Consider the following 19,218-nt stretch of genomic DNA (forward strand, 5'->3'; position numbering starts at 1 on the left):
ATTAAATTGAGCAAAAGGGACTATTTCTATTTCAAATAAATTCTGCTCTTTTGAACTTTCTATTCATCAAAGAATCAGGCTTTTCACAAAAATATCAAGCAGCACAACTGTTTTTTACATCGATAATAACAATAAATGTTTCTTGAGCATTAAATAAAGATATTAGAATTATTTCTAGGGGGAAAAAACTATGACACTGAAGACTTTCAGTTTGTCAGACTTTTTTTGTTTCTGAAGACTTCGCTATCACAGGAATAAATGACACCATAAAATATATTAAACTTGAAAACAGTTATTTCAAATTCTAATAATATTTCACAATATTTATGTTTTTATTGTATTTTGATCAAATAAATGCAGTCTTGGTGAACATAAAAGACTTTTAAAAATCTTACCAACCCAACTTTTGAATAGTAATTTACTGTTTACAAACTCACCTTAATGGGCATCTTGCAGTACTCTGTAAGCTGTGGGACATCAAATACAAGACGACGCAACAGCTGCTGTAGCATTGATGGCCGCAGATGCCTGGAGGAAGTATAAATAACATCAGATAATACCTAACCTACATTCCAGTAATTTCTAATCAGGAAAATAGTATGTAAATCCACAGAATAAAAATGCAATTTCACTAAGCTGAGGAAACCATCCCAGCCACTAAAGCTTTTCAAGTGGTTCTTACATGCAGATGGCCAGTAGACATTCATCAATAGCATCTCTCTGGGCCTTGGTGAGTGATCGGCCCTTTGAGAGGCGATAGATAGTGTGCAACGTGGAGTCAACGAGCATTGCATAGTGCTCAGTGTGAGCGAACAGATGAGCACAGCGGGTCAATAGAGGAAGCACTGCAGATCCAATGTAGCGGTTCATGGCCAGGGCTGTCTCTGTGGATCTGAGCACCTCCTGATGGATGCAAATTAACATGAAAAACAAATCATCATGTAAATAAGTTGAATGCATACATTTCTATGATGATTAAATGAAAATAATGTAAAGAGAAACCTTTAATAATACAAAACCACAAAATACATTCTTAATTTCATAGCTAAATTATTTCAATATTCATTCAGTGCCAGTGCCTCTACTGAATCACTGTATTAAATGGTTGGCATCACATGAACCTTTCAGGCTTTTTCACACAAAGCATGGTAAATTTATGTCTGCGACTTTTCTCTTTTTTGCTCTGCAAAGCACACTTACCGAGTCCAGGGAGGCTGATGCTCGCAGGTCTGGCAGGAAGCCCACCTCCAGCAGGTGCATCAAGAAGCTTTGGTCGTCAATACCATAGACACGGTCCAGGAAAAGCACCATGGGAGCCTTGTGCTCCGGACAGAAGCTGGCATTCATATCTGGCTCTGTCACAGTGCCATCTAAGCAAACGAGAGTTAAACAAAATGACATTAGGGTTATAATGACTGCGGAATAAGGAGCACAGATAATGAGACACGTAGGGATGAAGATGACATTGAAAAAGTAATAGCGTCAATCAATCTTAGGCACATAATGAGTTTCAGAGAATATGTCTTCAGACTCTTTCAAAGGCATCTAGTGACATGTACAAACCTTTATTGACGACCGGTATTTTGAGTGGAATACTGATAATTCCAACCAAATCATTAGTGGGAACTAAGGAACGGAGGATGGCACGGATACGCAGTGCTTCACCTTTGCCTTTGTTTATAAGCTGTAAAACAGCATTGGTATAATATTAAAGTGAAGCCATGTACAGTGCAACAGCATTATATTGAAGGCAATTTCAACATTTGCCCCTAGCTTTGTAAATCAATAAAATGTGGCAGGAATGAGCACTCACATGCATCTCAGGTGCACAGCGACCCAAAAGATCAATAAGGGCTGAGTAGAAGGACATAATAGAGTTGCCCATGTGGGCAACCTCCTCCTCCTCTTCATGCTCTCCAACGCTGTCAAAACAAAGAGTGAACATTCTTATTTTAAGTCATGCCCGCTCATTCCTGAGTCAAAGTGTGGGGTGGTAGGATTCTCAAACTACAAATCAGCTTTTCAACTCAACACCTAACATTAAACAGAGGATTTGAGGGATGAATTCAGTAGTCTTACGTGGGTGCAGCCCCCTCGGGTAAATTAGGCAGATCTAAAGCAGGATCTTCTGAGATTTTGATGGCTTCCTTCATGGCAGCGAGTAAACCTTGCCCTCCCTCTCCTCTGAGAGCAGGTCCAAAGCACTCCGGACGCCTGATCAAAAGCTTCACCACTACATTTGCGTTCTCTTCAACACTTTCACCTGAGATGATCAGGATTTACACACACACACACACACACACAAAAAAAAAACATAATATGAATTATTATGAATTAGTCGTTTTCCATTAACCAAGACAAAAAAATGAAAACTCATCTTTGTGGTAAAGTGGACTAACCATTGACAAAGACAGCAAACCGTAGGAAGGACAAATAGCGTTCTCCTTCTATTGGGTTCCAGCCGATATCTGGGTATCCCCTGGCAATGAGCATTGAGCAGTTCTGTAAGCCACAGCCTGCCAGATATGTCACCACCTGAAAACACACATGGATAGGGTCCAAAATTAATAGCACTAAAGTTTGGCTTAGCCAAATTTATTTGGCAACCATTCAGCCAGTCACTTTATAGGGTAGTACAACACAATACATCAATTACCACATGGCTTTTTAATCTGATGATACTCTAATAAAAATCAGTGACTGTCACAACTTTTCTACCTCAATGGTAAATATACCATAATAAGTTTATTTAGGGTGCCTAAACTGTTGCTGCTGCTACTGTTGTTGTTTTTCATTCAAAATTGTGGCACATACAGCATGGGGCATATTCCTTCAAATTATAAAGGATCAAAATGTCAGCTTTTTTTTAACTGATACCTCTTTTTTTTTCTTTACAAGGAACCCTTCTATATAAATTAATTGTAAATTAAATGAATTGTAATATTAAAGGCACTGTCGTGTGAGCAGAGATTATGTTGTGCTGTTACTGAACTCTTACCTTCTCAAGATCAGGTTCTTCAAGTGCCAGGGCTAAACTGTTGTTGTCCATTACAGAGGAGGCAGCCACATCTAAAGGTGTGGAGCCTCTCATGGTTGGGCATGCTAGAGAAATAGGAAACCAAGATTATTTCCATATGACCAATAGGGACAGCAGATTTTTAATAAGGCAAATCACCAACAGATGGCAGTCTTTCCTTTTTTTCCAACTTGGTTTCCCTTCCTCTTGTCCATGTTATAATATGCTATGCTTTAAACATATAGAAATAGTAATCTTCAGTTTAGGAATTATAAAGAGTTATAATCTTTCCCAATTTATGTAAATAATTTTTATTAATTATTGTTTACAACCATACATTTCAGCATATTTGGTTGGATTCTGCTGCTTTGCACATACCAATCAGCTGTATTAATGATAAAAAAAAGTATTAACAAAAACTGTAGCTGCATAACACTATCTATGCAACGAACTGTTAACATAAAAGTGTACATCCGTGGATACAGCCTTATCTACATCTGATCTGATCTGTCCTGTCATTGATCTGGGGCTGATAAGGCCTATAAAGGGGTGAGTGGGCTCTCAGCTGCTCATTAATGTGGTGTTATAGGAAATGACTCCTGCAGAGTCAGGTGCTCTTAGCTGCACAAGCTATTATTCACAGTCAAAACAGCACTGTGCAGGGTTGCCAGATCTTGCTCTAAAAACAAGCAATCTGATCTTACGCAACAAGCCTAAAATAAATGACTTTTCCAACCAACATAAGCAACGGTTTTGTTTTTAGGAAGGTGTTTATGGATTGAGATAAGGAAGGTTTTTGGATTTTTTAAAGAAAGGATGTATTCAATTGATTTCTAACAATTCTAAGATTTCCATTTAAAAAAAAGAAAAAGTTATTCTTTTGAACTTGAACAGCAACAGCAACATATTAGAAGGAACATGTGATTGGAGTAATGACTGCTGAAAATTCAGCTTTACAATCTCAGGAATACATTCGATTTTAAAAATATATTAAAATAGAAAAAACCTCTGTGAGCATATGAGACTTCAAAATCATTAAAAAATTTTACCAATCCCAATCTTTTGAATGGTAAATCCTAAATCTCTTCTGCATAAACCCATGCCTATGGGGAAAGAAAAATGTGTGCTTTTGTGCATTAATACATTATTCATACATAACACAGGGGTGTAACTACCCAGTTATTATAGGGTATGTAACACAACATTTGCCCTCCTCTTTAAGTTGCTGTTCTCTGCAGTGTCCATATGTGCGGCATTTCTCTTTTTTTGTGCCCACAGCTAGCATTAGCAAACTCAAATACGTGACTGTGTTTGTAAAATAAGCCCAAAAAGATAATGAAATAAACAAACTGCCACTTTAATAAGCAGACATGGCAACACATACAGTGCGATTCAGCCCTGCTGCATCCCTGAAGAACTGTGTGTTTGCATGTGTGTGATTACCCAGCCCCACACTGCTGTTCTCCAGGAGGTAGCTCAGGTGGTCAAACATAGCCTTCTGGTTCTGACGGCTGATGCGACAGAAGTAGCACAGGAAGCGACAACAGCTGGCCACCATCTTGGGGAAGGCAATCTCCTGAGAGTTAAAAACAGCATTCATTTCACCTCTGCACAGACGGAGATCGTTTCCTTCACACTTCAAATTAATCTTCATCTTTTTCGCATGCGTGTCCTCACACGGTGGCTAAATGTGTGTAATGTTACATACACTAGACATCGAAAGAACCCCCCAGACAGACTGAAACAAGAGACGTGAGGCCCCACAGTGAATACAAACATATATGTTTTGTACTTCATCTGAGCAGGGAATATGGTGACCCTAAATGTCTGGGACCCACATCCCTTTGCGTGAGGCCTCTTTAATGAGGCTGCCAAGCAGAAATGAGAGACACTGTGGCAATGTCATATCTGGCATAGTCAGTGGTATTAATTCACATCCCAGACTACCGACAAACCTCAAAAAGGACTGGCATGAGAAGTGACCCATTCCTGCTGTTCTTGTCTTAGCTTTTGCCCTTTTGCCACCCCTAATGCATAAGGAGGTATTAAGCTGTTAGACACGAAGCACCATAGGTACTTTATCCTCCCATGTATTATGTGTTATCCCTCTAGATATCGTGTTTAGTTTAAGAAGGCTTGGCTGAGAGAGGTTTGGCCTGGATGCACAAGTGTCCAATTGAGTCATGGGTTCTTACAAACATAAACAATATTATCTAAAGTCTATACATTTTGCAGACGCTTATCCAAAGTGACTTAAAAGAGGAACAAAGCAACTTGTGAAGAAATATTTTTCTTTATGATTTGATAAAACGAATGGAAACTTATTAAGTATGTGCATTACAACTGAAGTCACACCATCAGGATATAACAAATGACATATGCTGAAAATTACCAGAGCACCCCACCCCAGAAAAAGCACCTTTTGGGGAAGTATTGATCCAAACAAGTACCTTATTCTTGTCTCCTCCCAGCACATTGACCATGACCTCCATTACTGTCTCATGCATGCCAAGAACACGCATCAGATTTGGATGCTGGTAAAACACTTTGTTGTTCATGATGTCCCTGAGTGCAAGAATAAGACAAACACTTTAGAGGCTGTAGCTGTACAATGCAGGGATGTTTTGATACTAAACATCTGGCCGATGTGATCAGACGATGGTTGATATGAAAATGTTGTACTATTTTGTCTGAATAAATGTAAACTAAAACAGTAAGTGAGTGTGTGAGAATTAGATGATAGCAAGGGCAATCTAAATGTGCAAAATGGAAGAAATTATGATGCACAATAAAATACTGACCAACAACAATAATGGTATGGTACAGATAAATGTATTTCCCTAGTATGATGTAAACCTCTTAAAGTCTGGAAGATGAAATTTTACCCCAGGCCATCGATCATGAGCTGGCCCTCCTCTTCCCCCATGCGGACGCTAAGTAGTGAACGGATCTGGCCCAGTGAGGCCAGCAGGTTGATCGCGTCCCCTACAGACTTGGCACTGACAGTGTAGCTCTTCCTCAAGGCCCTGAGCAGCTCACCGATGCCATCATACTGCCTTCTCAAAAGGCTGAACATGCTGCGGACCAGTTCTGGGTCTTGGATCTTGCACTCCTGAGCCCATGTGACCATAGTCTGTGATATCAGCTCCTTCAAGTTAGCTGAAGGAGACAAAAGCAGGTAGAGTTAGATAAAGAGATATTTGCCTTGTTTAGGATTCTGTATATTTAGTTGTTGTTGTTTTTTCTTTAGTCATTTTTAATTAGATCTTTGCAATATGAAGCACTGAATACTGATTAGTGTTGTAACTGGTGTATTGTATTATATTGCATAAAGCATACTAATATTAATAAATGATTAAGGTGATATGGAACAGTGATTACTAATATTAAATTAAAAATGGCCCTTCATAAAGAAGAGTTCTCAAACCTCTGCTCTAGTCATGTGTTAGGACCATTAGTGTATGTCGTTTACATCTATTAATATTTTCTATTCACAAATTGCCCCGTGTGCTGTTCTTAGAATAGCTGCTCTAATCACATACTTCTCTCATCAAGAGAGTGCAGCACTGGCGCTTTTTATACAGCATCTGCAGATTACATCCATTTTAATACGTACCTGTCTTCCCATGGCTGGTAACATGATTTAAGTCTATACTAATTTACTAGCCATCTTAATACACTTTTTTGCAGATTTGGAGCTCAGTACTGATTTTCTTTTTATTTCAGAGGATTTATAAAACAAACAGTGCAAATAATGTTTCTGATCATAAGTTGATCCATTTATTTTTTACAGTTTGGACTAAAATATATAACTTAATAAAAAATAGTGTATGGGTACAAGAAAAGCCCGTCTCTGCATTTTTTTTTTTTTGCCTAATGTAAATTTATGTTCCATTTGATGTTTACATGGTTTCAACAAGTAATTAATGCCATAATATTTTTCCATGTTTACTGACACCAAGTCATACATTATAACTGTTGTTAATAGAAAAAATATATATGTTTTGCTTTATTTATGTACTGTTGCTTTATTTATTAATTTATTAATTTATTTTTTATTTAAGGCCCTAACCTCCTTGCCTCTTTAATGAAAATACATATACTTAACAACATTTAGGTCATGATTTAAGACTTATTTTCATAGCATTTTAGTACTAATTTTGATCTACTTCTTTGGGAGTGCAGCTAAGCTTTAAACACATTTAGTACGAGTCAAATAATGTATGTTTTGCTTAATAAGTTGCCTGGGAAGTATTTTTTCTTTAGTAATGTTTGTGCAGCTTGGTTTAGAATGTTCTGGCACTCAAGAGAAAGTCTTTGTAACCAGATACAGCAGAAAAAAACAACATAATAAACAGTAACAAATAAAAAACGCTTGAAGAATCTTTTTTTTCACAAGCCTTACTAGGAGCAGCCTGTTCTTGCTCAGTTGGTTTTTCCTCAGTTTTTTGGGGACGACCTTTAATCTTGTATACCAGGGACATTAGGCGGCCTTTAAGAGATGTGTCCTGCTCCTCCTCTTCCTCCTCCATAGGGATGCCTGTATATATACACAAAGATGAAAACTGTATCTGCATCTTCTGATTATTTTTGTTATTTTGAATTATGGCAGAACAGGCTGTAGGTTTGCAATTTAAACTTAAATTTAAGGAAGTATAATTAAAACTGAACGAAACTCAAAGAACTTCACAAGATTATACGAAGCAGTACACAAAATACAGTATACTTATTTAGTGAGAAATAGGGTGAGAATGGAGGTAAACAATTGAAAGAATGGATAAACATATACCACAATGCAGTCGCAGGTCATCATGGAAGTTTTGAAGCTCCTCTTGCAGCTCCTCAGGGCAGGTGCAATCATCACCAGCACTGAAGTTCAACAACATATTTATCTGCAATAAAAAAGATTATTAAAAAGCATCACTTCACCACAACCAAAACTGAGAAGTAATCTGAAATCTTTTTTTAAATATAAAGGAACATGAAATATAGATTTCATAAGCCTAACCTTTAACAGAAGTTATATAACATTCTAATGGAAATCAGCTGTATCTGAAAGAAACCTTACTGTTGCCCTGGTTACAGAGACAGACCAGTTTATTTCCGACATGAGCTCACGATGGCCACATGAGCTAAACTACAAGGGGTTTTCTCAGTTAGATGTGGTGTGCATTTAAAACAGGGTGAAGAGTTCTGCCAAGCAGTCCTATTCTTTGGCTCTGAGAATAATGGAGTGGGTGCAAAAGATGCATCTTTTCAGTTGCCAAAACAGAAGTGTAATTAAAAAAGTAAACATGAAGAATTCTGGGAAAAGTCCACTCTGACTTAGTCTTGAAGCTGTGCTCAGCACAGATCAAAAGACAACAAGTCAAAACCTTGGCACAGGTTTATTGGTAGTACTGCTGTACATTTGCAAATAAAAGTCAAGTATCTGTTCTGATGCCAAGGTGTTTGTTTTCTCGCCTCCATTCACAAGGATGTAGTTTGCAAATCACATTATGAGCTGCATGTGCTGAAGACAATGGAGATGGAGACATCTTTCATTAAAGTGTTCAAGTTTCATTAAAGGTCTTTTCTGGACATTCTGAGATCTATGAAGTAGGCATACCTGCTCTTGGGGAGGTGAACGAAACTCTCTTGTCTTCTTGGCAGTGACAGCAGCTGACATGTTGAGGGCTTGCATCAACTCGTTGTAGCGGAACTTTTGATTGTATTGCAGCTTGGACACAAAATCATCTGAGAAGGCCACTATAGCCTCAATGCGCTGCTTCAGCTCACAGTCACAGAAATAGTGCAGCAGTTCACACATCTGCACAACAAACAAACAATTACACAAGATCACTAATAAGAACCCATATATTCAGTAAGAACCACATATATCTTGGTAATGATGTTTTAGAGGTACAGTTGAGGTTAAAGGCCTAAAAATTGGTTGGAAATATAAACCTCCACAGGAAGATTTTATAGTTCACATACTCATTCATACTCACTCACCTTGGTTAAATGCACAAGAATCATGTAAATATCACTGATTGGAATAAACAAATTAAGCCAATATTTAGATTTTCAGAAATGTGAATAAGACCACTGCCATTTAATCATTATTTTGGGATTTACAATATTCACTGCGCTTAAACATTGTGCATGTCCAAATAAAGATGGGCGAAATTATAAGGTAAATTTAATCAATTATCATGAAATTACTGTAATAACCAGATAATAATAGCCAGTGGCAACAGCGAGAAAAAAAGTTAGCTTTCTTTCTTTGTGTGAACATTTGGGCAGTGTTACAGGGCAGCTTGTAACACTCCAAAGAGAAAGGAAAACTTGAAATCGCATCATATGACCCCTTTAATAATGACAAGATTAATATGAAAGTATAAGCATAGAGCCAGTGTAGAGCTGGAACCAATCTCCTGCTAAATAAGTTAAATGAACTTTAAAAATGTATTAATAAAACATTTGCATAATGTTTTGTCTATTGGTTATTTAATTACACATATTCATTTTGGCGTTAATAGTGTTGCCATAGAAATGGATTATTCCAATACTGAGGATGTGAACAGCTCCTTGCAGAACATTTGGGTTCAGGTCATCTAGTAATTATGGTAATTACGACATCATCATACTTTTTATTTCTTACTTTAAAAAAAAAGAAACCTTAATGAGTTTTATGAGTTATTAATGAGATAATTTAAAAATAAATAAAATAAATTACATTTCTGTCTAAAGTTATCAGCAAGTCATGAGCAAGTGCACTAATCACAAAGGAAACTTGTAAACAACTTTCACATTATCGGCTTAACCACAATATGGCCATTAATTGTAAAATAATATGAATGCAAATGACAGATCATAATGAACAAGATAACAAGTTACTCACCTGCCGTTTGACTGATTCAGGCAAGCTTTTCTCCAGTAGACCTTTAGGAGGCTGCTTGGCCTCTTTACTCTCTTCCTCCCCAGCCTCCACAGCCTTCTCTTCATTACTGGTGGCTTCCTCTTTCTCGGCTCCCTGTTCTGCCACTGCTGTCTGTTCCTCCTCCTTACGGTCCCCAAACACACTGGGGTCAATGAGAAGCAGGATGGTCCTCACCTCCTCGCTGGTCAGCGCCCCCATTATCAACAGGGTGCCAATAAGCTTGAGAATCGGCACAAACTGATACTCAACGCTTCCGCCCACAGGATCTCGAATGTGGGCGCCTCCGCCCTGCACGGCTTCCGTAAGCATGCTGATGGCTTTCTCCTTGAGGATACCCAGGGGGATCTGCGGGCTGAGGAGAGGCTGATCGCGCTTGAGGGTAATGAAACATGGAGGGGTGAAGTTGAAACTAGGGGCAAGTGAAGTGCTCAAGCCTACGCCAGGAAGAGAGTGACGCTTAGAGTCGTCAGGGAAGAGGCGGATGCTCCTCGTCTCGTCCGTTACTGGGATTATAAACTCATTGTTCATCATGAAATGGGCCTCTTTGGCCGTCTCCAGGTGAATGCTGATGAGGACATTGTAAAAGCCTTCACGCAGTTGACCAGACAGGTACTGATTATCAATGGTGTATAAGAGCTGTGATTGGTCAAGATGGCTACAGAGGGCGTGTGCAACACGGGTGTTGCCCAGGGCGCATAGGGCACAGAAGAGCTTTAAAGTGTGATAGTGGAACTGCCGTAGATCTTCATTTTCTGATAGTTCCATGATGTCGATACACCTACAGTGTGGCAAACAGGAAGTAGGTTAAGATCTTCATTCAAGCCAGCTGGCATGGAGCCAAATGAGCACGTAAGGGGTTTTATTTCAATGAAAGGTTACATTCCCAGGATCACAAAGTTGCCAGTCATTGCATGTGGAAAACAGAGTGTATGAGTAATGCATCACCTGTTCTCCTCTGGTATATGAACAGCCATCATCTGCAAGGGCTCTAGACATTGCACCACCCAGCCATGCCGCTCACTCACACGGGCCGTCTCCACCGACAGGAAGGTGTTGGGCATTCTGCTCCACAGCACAGACACAAGTGTCTGCACATCCAGCCGAGGAGGACACTGGGGCTCTGGGTTTCTTTGTAAACTCTTAAAGATGGCTGAACACAGGGGCATTGCATCCTGCGTGAGGATTGATGCAGATCATGTCAGTGACTTATAATGTGTGAAATGGAGGAACTTGAAAACATTAATTGTTTAGACTTACTGGGATTTTTGGAAACTCAAACTGGAAGAGGTTGGGACTCGTGGGTTGAACAAACACAGCAGGGAAGAGCTTAGTGTTAGGCTCAACCTAAGAGAAGGCAGAAGAAACATATGAAGTCTATTCTGATAGGTTTACTTGCTCTACTCGGACAAGCAAGTGTTGCACATTACTTAGGATTAATTTAAATCCATACTCCTCAGACATGATACAGCCTTTTAAATATTTGCTATTATGAGTCTGATTCAAAATTAGAGCCTTAGGCAAACTAAGAATAGAAAAGCACAGAGCTTCATTAAAGCTACATTGCACTATCCATTATTGGCTCTGTAGAAAGTCTCACTATCAACCCAAAGTTGGGAATTACCTTCTAGATGCTTTACTTTTTTATTGAAATAAAACCCCTTATAATTTGCCCAACTTTTAAAAAGAAAATTAGATTGGAATTTACTAAAAACGCAGCAAGTGATCATGAGAATATGCAAGCATCCCTACTATACTAATATCCATACATTGTGAAAAGAGTAGCATGTATGTATAAAGGTTAGGAGTTGAGATTACCTGGTATGCAGTAGGCAGATTTCTGCCATTGGCAGTGAAAGACACCAGGCCTGAGGCCAGGTCTATGCAGCACCCAATCTCCAGATCAGTGTTACTACGGCCTGTGGAGCCGCTGACAACATCACCAGCGCAGACCATGTAACAATTACTCCTCCTCACACTGAATTAAAAGAGTTGACGAAAAGACAACAACCAGATTCAATCAGGAGAAATTTCCAATATGTCTGGAATCTATGTTGGAGTACTGTGAAAATAGCTGTGTGAAAACAACAGTAGTCTGAAATATTGGAGTTTCTTTTAGAAGTGTGAACCAGTGTTTTGAACTGACCTCTCGTGAACACGTCCCCGCTCATCTCCCAGTGTTACAGTGACGGTGCGAACTGTGCTGAGGCTGAAGTATTTGCTGTAGTAGTGGTAGTCTGGTGTCACCCAGCCCACCCAAACAGACGATGGATCTTGTCCAGCAAACACTCTCACAGAGTAGAAGTGCAAGCACAAGTACATCAAAAGTCAAATGAGTACTATATTAAGGTTCTTGTATTGTTCTCAATGTATAAGAAAACACTGGTTAGCATTTAGTAAGTGAGAAGAAGTGTCAAGAGTTAGTGTTGTTTTTTTTTATATATATATATATTATATATTTATATATATATATATATATATATATATATATATTTTTTTTTTTTTTTTTTTTTTTACCTTTGTAATGCTGCCATAATCAATCTTGCCTCCATCATCCTTCTTGGCTCTTTGGTCCTCAGCGATCACCTCATTGATATCAGTTGTCTTCCAAGGGCCAGAGTGGAACTCAACAGGCATGCTTAGACGACAACAGACCATGTCATCATTGCTGGTCTGGGTCCCATATGTCTTGTGTGTTACCTTTAGACATGGAGGTGTGTCCACAGTCCCATCTATTCTAGTAACCTAAATAAAAAAAGATGCAGTTTACAGAATCCATCCCAGTATTTTTCAAGAAAGTAAAAAGAGATACAGTAATTCACAACCTCTGTATGTACCTCAATATGGGGATGGTCCTCTGGTACATTAACAAATGTAGGCAGGCGTTTGCTGAACCACATGGTGATCTCTCGATTCATGTTGACAGCAAAGGGTTCAAAGCCCTCCTGAAGGCCACACATAGTGTAGTACTTAAAAGAACTAGCGTCTTTTCCTAAATTCATGCGGCCAATTTGGGAAAGACCCAGGCTGCACACTGGGATGAATCCTATGGTGACAAAGGTCAGTGTGTATCAATTTGTATCAATAAAAGAAAATTAATGTCTTGTTCCTTTACTTTCATTTTGATAATATGTGATTTTCCTATATATAATATATTACAGATGCTTTGTGTTTATGATGATAACTGTCTGTTTACCATCTTCAGTTTCAAAGTCGGCAAAGCAGAGCTCAGAGCCCTTGTTGGTGATTAAGATCTCTCCATTCAGGGTGAATATCATGGATTTGTCCTCCATGTTGATCATGCAGCCCACCACATCTCCTTTATTCCACGTCCTCCCAAAGAAATGACTGCCCATATGAACCCGGCGGCCCTGGAAGTCATTTTTAGATTCAAATCATGTATCATTGACTAAAACAATATTAGCAAACATTATTATTTAGATTAATCAGAATATACTTCTATTATGTTCTATTCTATTTACTTCTATTATGTTCTATACATTTTAAATTTGTTTTGAATCCAGACTGAAATGTTTTGAACTCCACTTGTACCTTGTACCAGCATAAAACAAAAACAAAATAGACCAACGTGACAGTATCAGATAATCACCCTGTAGCCATCAAAGACGAAGGACTGGTCATCTAGTCCTAGTTCTTTATCAGGTCTGCATCCGGGCCGTGCCCAGCCCACCCGCATGTCACCTCCAGTAAGCGCCTCAAACTCAAAATACCACTTCCCTGTCTTCACAGCGTAGGTCTTCTCCACACGGAAGAGACGGAAGGATTCAATGCCTTCCTTCTCTGTGTGAGCAGCTACAGAATGGAAAAATGGGTGCAATTTTAGGAAAGGGAAAATTATGAACAATTAAATATATATATAAAAACATTAAAACTCACTCTCTTGATCAGGTGGGTCTATGAAATATCCATATCCAACCAGAGTACGGATGGCCTCTCGAAGACTGTCTCTGTTTGATTTCTTAGTGCGTTCGTCTAATAAAGCATATGGCACCAGACGAGGATTACGACGGTTTTTCAAATCTTCGAATAAAATGCAGAAGAGATGATGTTACACAACTTTATGGAAAAATAAGGACGTTCATTTTACATTTAATGAACAGGAGATTGTTACCTGCTGAATACCATAGGTCCATCCTTGTTTTATGCGATCTTTAGCCCAAACATTATGAGCATTTTCAGCCATTTTATCAACTAGAACCTCTTGACCAGGTGTCAATTTCACATCAGAGAGGTCCAGTGGTGTAGGTTTGTAACCATTTGCCATCATGTAGCTTTAATAAGGAGGATATAAATGAGAAAAGAACTAGGACAGAAAAGGCCAAATATTTTACAGTATTAAAACTTGGTTTTACTTCTTGGGGAGTTTCGTTTTTTTCAGGTCGTCTTCAGCATTCATATTGACTTGTGCAACATGGCATCCCAAAGCAAGCAGGGTCCTGAAAGAGAATAACTTTCAGAAAACTGAGCAAATGATCAGCAAAACAACACGGGCAATACATTATGAAAGATGCGAATCGAAGTGTCAAGTAATGTATTACAATATTTATCAAAAGAAATGAATCTGTTCAACACCTCATTGAGCTGGTTATTGCATTTTGATCGAAATACTGCTGAGTCTAGAGAGTCTATTGGAATAAAATGAATTTTACAGCCACGGCTCATTAATATTTACTGACATACGTTTAATTACCATAAGCATTTTAATAATATACTCACTTCAAAGTTTCAGTTGACATTTGCAGGTTATAATTCTTTTCTGTTTCTGGCAGTTTAGAGAAGTCAACAAGACAAGGGTGCTGTCTCTTGTTGTCATCTCGGACCTGAAAAATAGCAAATATGTTCAAATTACCTGTAAATCAAAATGCGACAAAATGCAATGCATACTACATTTATAAAAGTAAAAACATTCACAGAGAAGTAATATTTAATATTTGCCTATTATTCTGTACATCTACTAGGAGACTGATTTTAACTTTTTACACTAGCTGATGTTTAATATACACTACCGTTCAAAGGTTTGAGGACAGTAACATATATATTTTTTAATTAATACTTTTATTAAGCAATGATGCATTAAATTGATCAAAAGTGACAGTAAAGACATTTATGTTTTCTAAAAGATTTATATTTCAAATAAATGCTTCTCTTTTGAATGTTCTAATCATCAAAGAATTGTGAAAAAATTTATCAATGTTTCCAAAATAATATTAAGCAGCACAACTGCTTTCAATATTGATAATAATAAGAGATGTTTCTTGAGCAGCAAATCAGCATATAAGAATGCTTTTGTATGAGAATAAGAATATTTTTTCATTTAACTAGTGTTTCTAACTAGTGTTTTCTACAGGTGAAATAATTTATCAGTGCTGAGATAGGGATGAATTGGAAAGAGCAGAGATATGATTAAAGTCAGACACTCCAATACTAATCCTGCTCTTTAATTCATGACCTGTAATGCGTTTTAGATTGATGTGATGGGAGAGAGAATGCTAAAGCGTTTAGGATTGAATAATGTTGGCAGAAGGAAAGTGGCATGTTGCTTGCCAAGCTGCTCTTGTCCTGTAACCCCACATGCTCACAACAATGCCACCTCAAGCCAGCTAAGTCTTATTAAAATCTGATTAATCATTGAAATATTTGTTCTTAATAAATGCTAAGATCCGGCCTCAGAAGTAAAGGCAGCACTCAACCATAATTAATTTTTCTGGCAAGCTCTTGGACAGCATGCTGCTCATTAAGATTGTCTTAACTACTGTGATACTGCAAAGCTTTGTCATCAGAGAGCTTTTTCACTGTGCTATGCAATTTCTGGAGTTACTCTCCTGCAGCGATCAGTGAAAGGCATAAACCGGATCAAAGTAGTTTCCTTTTGCCCTTACTATCTGAAAATGGGATCTGTATCCCCATCTGCTGTGTTGCTACTTGGGATGTTTAAATATTCATTTAAGCTGCAGCCAAAGACTCTCAATTCTCAATTTTCAGTGATCCTCCTCTGATTTGCTCCAGTAGTTAAAGTCACACAGCAGAAATTATCCTAATACATTTAGCAGACAGTGCATTCAGGCTAATATTTTTTACCTAACATGTGTTTCCTGGGAATCAAACCCACAACCTTTTGTGCTGCTAACGCAATGCTATACCACTGAGCCACAGGAACTAATATCTCTGCTTGTGTCATACAGAAATGATTTTGATTCTGCTGAGAAATTCTGATAATGCTGTGTAGTATTTGTTATAGTATCCACTTAAATGTTTTCCTACCTTGCCATACATCCAGCCAAGCTCTATTTTGTTCATGCCCCAGAGCTCATGGATGTTCTCAGCTAACTTGTCCCGCACATTTTCCAGATGCGGAGGCAGGACAATCTGAGTCACATGACAACAAAATAAGAACAATATATGCTAAGCCTTGTATGTCACTAAACTTTTGAACAGCATAAATCAGATAAATTATTAAAAATTGTAAACAATATAATAATTATTTTGTATATATTTCATTGTAAAATAAAAACAAGTATTTAATAATAGTAGTAATAGTAATAATAACAAGAATAAATCCTTTTTTTAAACATAAGAATTATTACTTTTCGCTATAAAATAATAGTAGTAGTAATAATTTTTATAGTAAAGCTTTGATTAATCTTGGATTAATTGTGAAGCCCTGGCAGAACTTGAGAACAGGTAGAAAAGAGTGAAAAAACATGGTGAATTACTCAGTTACTGATAATATCTCACCTGGCTGGTGTCAACAGGAACAGGAATGAAGGAAGCCTGGGACAGGAACTCTGTGGTGCCCAGCATATCTCTTACTCCCTCCAGGTCTCTTTTATACTCCTTCACAGGCTCCACACGCATATTTTCTTTGGGAAGCAGGGCTTCATAACATGGCGCATAGCCTGCTGGAGGCAGGAACTTAAAGTCTCCATGGCGACCACCCAACAAAAAACGGACCTTGAGGAGAAAAAAACACAAAGAAGGCATTTAAAATCATGATCAATTACTTGATTAATCCTAATAGCAACACTGGGTTGTCCAACAAAAGTCTTGGTGCTACTTAATTTGTTTGAAGTTGGTTGAGAAGTCAAGTGAGTAATGGCCTGTAACTGTTGATTGAACATAATGTGCTTTAGGGCAGATACAGCGCAAAAGAAGAAAGGGTTCATTTGACACACAGCACAACTCCTGTACAATCACTGCAGAAGTGCTATGCTCAGAGTAAATTTGTAGAATAACATGTTGAACAATTGCTTCAGGTTTTTGCCCTCATTAATATTAAAATACATGTAAACTAAAAATCTAACCATATTGCTTCTTGCTATTTACTGAAACTCTTAATCAGTGTAGGGTTCTTTATATTAGAGAAACTCACTTGACCCCTGCAGAGAAACTGATGACGGGAAAGAAGAAGCCATCTATGTTGAAGTCTTCAAACATGCCTTGAACAGGCTGACCGTTAATACGGAAAGACATGCTAGGGGCTCCGAGATCAAGACAACAGCTCACAACATCATCTGAATTCAGCAAGTGCTGGTTAATAGAGGCCACGGCCCGTGGGATTCGCCCTATCAGATGTGGAGAGAAATTATTCAGATGAAATCATGTTCATATTTGTGTTTTTCATAATGTCATATTAGATCAGGCAGCGAGGAACATGGGTAAAACAATCTTAAATGTACCTGACCACAGATGAAGTCCATCAAAACCATAGGAGTAAAGATCATCACCCACACCATTTCCTCCCCAGCCCTCTCCACCCCCAGGATAGGGGGCGTAGCCTTTGGTGGTGGCCCAGCCAACACGAAGGTGGGTGGGCTCATTGGTCACATAGTGGTCTACTTGATCAATGATCAGCTCAAAGTACCATTTCTTATACTGTGCCGAGCCCTCACTAATGCCCAGGAAGATGTTGGGTCTTATACTGTAAAAAAACACAGAGATCAAGTTGGAGTGTATTTTTAGTGGAAAAACAAACACACTGATTAAGAAAATTGTGTGTGTGTTTGTGTGTGTGTTTGGTTTGTCTACCTTTGGACATCATTGATCAATCGTGTCTGGAGCAGAAGGTCTCTCCTGGGAAGCAGGTGGTCACAGATGAAATTCTGATTGGCTCTCACAGCCACACCATTGCAGACACACAGGGAACAGAGAACATCTAGAATCTGCAAGGGAGTACAGGAGACATTTTAACAATGCTGTTATTGCTTTAAACTCATTTTATAGTGCACATTTTCCCTACACACAAGTCTTATGCCTGCATATTCTCAAGTGCATACTTGAGAGTGTTTGCTAGCCTAACATGCTGTGCTGCTCCTAGAATGTATTTACAAGTTTACATGACCCACATTTTATAAGACAGAGAAATTCTCAAGTCAAGTAGCAGGCGTCTACACCAGCAGACACCTGCCCCTTGTTAAAATGTCTGCATGTTTGCACCACTAAAACTAGGTTGACCATATGTCCTCTTTTTCCCAGACATGTCCTGGCCGGGATTTCAAAATTGCCTAAAATGTCCAGGAAAAAGAGGATGAATGGTCACCCTACCTAAAACCCTTGAATGTTTTAAAAATGTTTTAAAAATTATGTTTCGAATGATTTCTGAAGGATCTTGTGACAATGAAGATATATTAAAACAGTTTTACTGCATTTTTGTTATAAATAAATGCAGACTTGTGAGCATAAGATACTTTTTTCAAAAGCATTACAAATCTTACCAACCATCAAGTTTTAAACGGTAGTCTATATTTCCCCATAATACAGAAATAAACACTAAATGGAAGGTAGATATGAGGGTTTATATATGTAACTGGTAAAAATGGCATTTTCTTGCATCTTCATCTAATATTTATAGTATTCATTGCAGCAGGTATAAGTTTCCATCTTAATGCTTTGGATGGTCAGCAACATCCTTTATATTCCACACTCATCTGTGTTTGTGTGTGTGTGTGTGTGTTGTAGAAAAGGCAAATGCTGACCTTGTGGTTGCGTCCATGCTTGTACAGCAGAGAAATAATAGATTTGATGTGGGCCTTCTGGATGATGTTCAGAGATTCTGGACTCTCGATTAGGATACAATGAAGCACCTCTAAAATGCCTGTATAGAATTGCTTGATTAATATTGCATTGCAGTAAACACAAGGCATGATAAAGGCATTATATAATCAGATAGCAGAGAGTTGTTTAAGCAAATTACTATAGATTTTTTAATGAAAATTGTCTACATGCTGCTATGAATCTGTAATACTGCTGTGACACGGAGTTTGAG

The 19,218-nt window shown here is 38.2% G+C and overlaps 1 protein-coding gene across 4 annotated transcripts in view; it reads right to left on the bottom strand.

The window, feature by feature from the left end:
- Positions 1–19,218, bottom strand: part of LOC109113555 (ryanodine receptor 3-like) — an 82,615-nt gene that overhangs the window by 24,590 nt on the left and 38,807 nt on the right. For all 4 annotated transcript variants that reach the window (XM_042777812.1, XM_042777814.1, XM_042777816.1 and 1 more), the window contains 33 exons: positions 18,929–19,047; positions 17,982–18,115; positions 17,633–17,874; positions 17,326–17,518; positions 16,692–16,908; positions 16,218–16,322; positions 14,673–14,776; positions 14,309–14,392; positions 14,068–14,227; positions 13,833–13,977; positions 13,546–13,748; positions 13,132–13,306; positions 12,773–12,981; positions 12,453–12,680; positions 12,082–12,242; positions 11,754–11,913; positions 11,196–11,282; positions 10,884–11,110; positions 9,900–10,716; positions 8,625–8,825; positions 7,806–7,908; positions 7,422–7,556; positions 5,902–6,175; positions 5,467–5,581; positions 4,460–4,592; positions 2,999–3,102; positions 2,400–2,535; positions 2,080–2,263; positions 1,814–1,922; positions 1,564–1,684; positions 1,201–1,370; positions 683–903; positions 438–528 (listed from right to left, as the gene is read on the bottom strand). In XM_042777812.1, the coding sequence (XP_042633746.1) occupies positions 438–528; positions 683–903; positions 1,201–1,370; positions 1,564–1,684; positions 1,814–1,922; positions 2,080–2,263; positions 2,400–2,535; positions 2,999–3,102; positions 4,460–4,592; positions 5,467–5,581; positions 5,902–6,175; positions 7,422–7,556; positions 7,806–7,908; positions 8,625–8,825; positions 9,900–10,716; positions 10,884–11,110; positions 11,196–11,282; positions 11,754–11,913; positions 12,082–12,242; positions 12,453–12,680; positions 12,773–12,981; positions 13,132–13,306; positions 13,546–13,748; positions 13,833–13,977; positions 14,068–14,227; positions 14,309–14,392; positions 14,673–14,776; positions 16,218–16,322; positions 16,692–16,908; positions 17,326–17,518; positions 17,633–17,874; positions 17,982–18,115; positions 18,929–19,047 (5,867 nt within the window). The remainder of the gene's footprint in view (positions 1–437; positions 529–682; positions 904–1,200; positions 1,371–1,563; positions 1,685–1,813; positions 1,923–2,079; positions 2,264–2,399; positions 2,536–2,998; positions 3,103–4,459; positions 4,593–5,466; positions 5,582–5,901; positions 6,176–7,421; positions 7,557–7,805; positions 7,909–8,624; positions 8,826–9,899; positions 10,717–10,883; positions 11,111–11,195; positions 11,283–11,753; positions 11,914–12,081; positions 12,243–12,452; positions 12,681–12,772; positions 12,982–13,131; positions 13,307–13,545; positions 13,749–13,832; positions 13,978–14,067; positions 14,228–14,308; positions 14,393–14,672; positions 14,777–16,217; positions 16,323–16,691; positions 16,909–17,325; positions 17,519–17,632; positions 17,875–17,981; positions 18,116–18,928; positions 19,048–19,218) is intronic.

The sequence above is a fragment of the Cyprinus carpio genome, chromosome A20, assembly GCF_018340385.1.
Source record: "Cyprinus carpio isolate SPL01 chromosome A20, ASM1834038v1, whole genome shotgun sequence".
Lineage (NCBI taxonomy): Eukaryota > Metazoa > Chordata > Actinopteri > Cypriniformes > Cyprinidae > Cyprinus > Cyprinus carpio.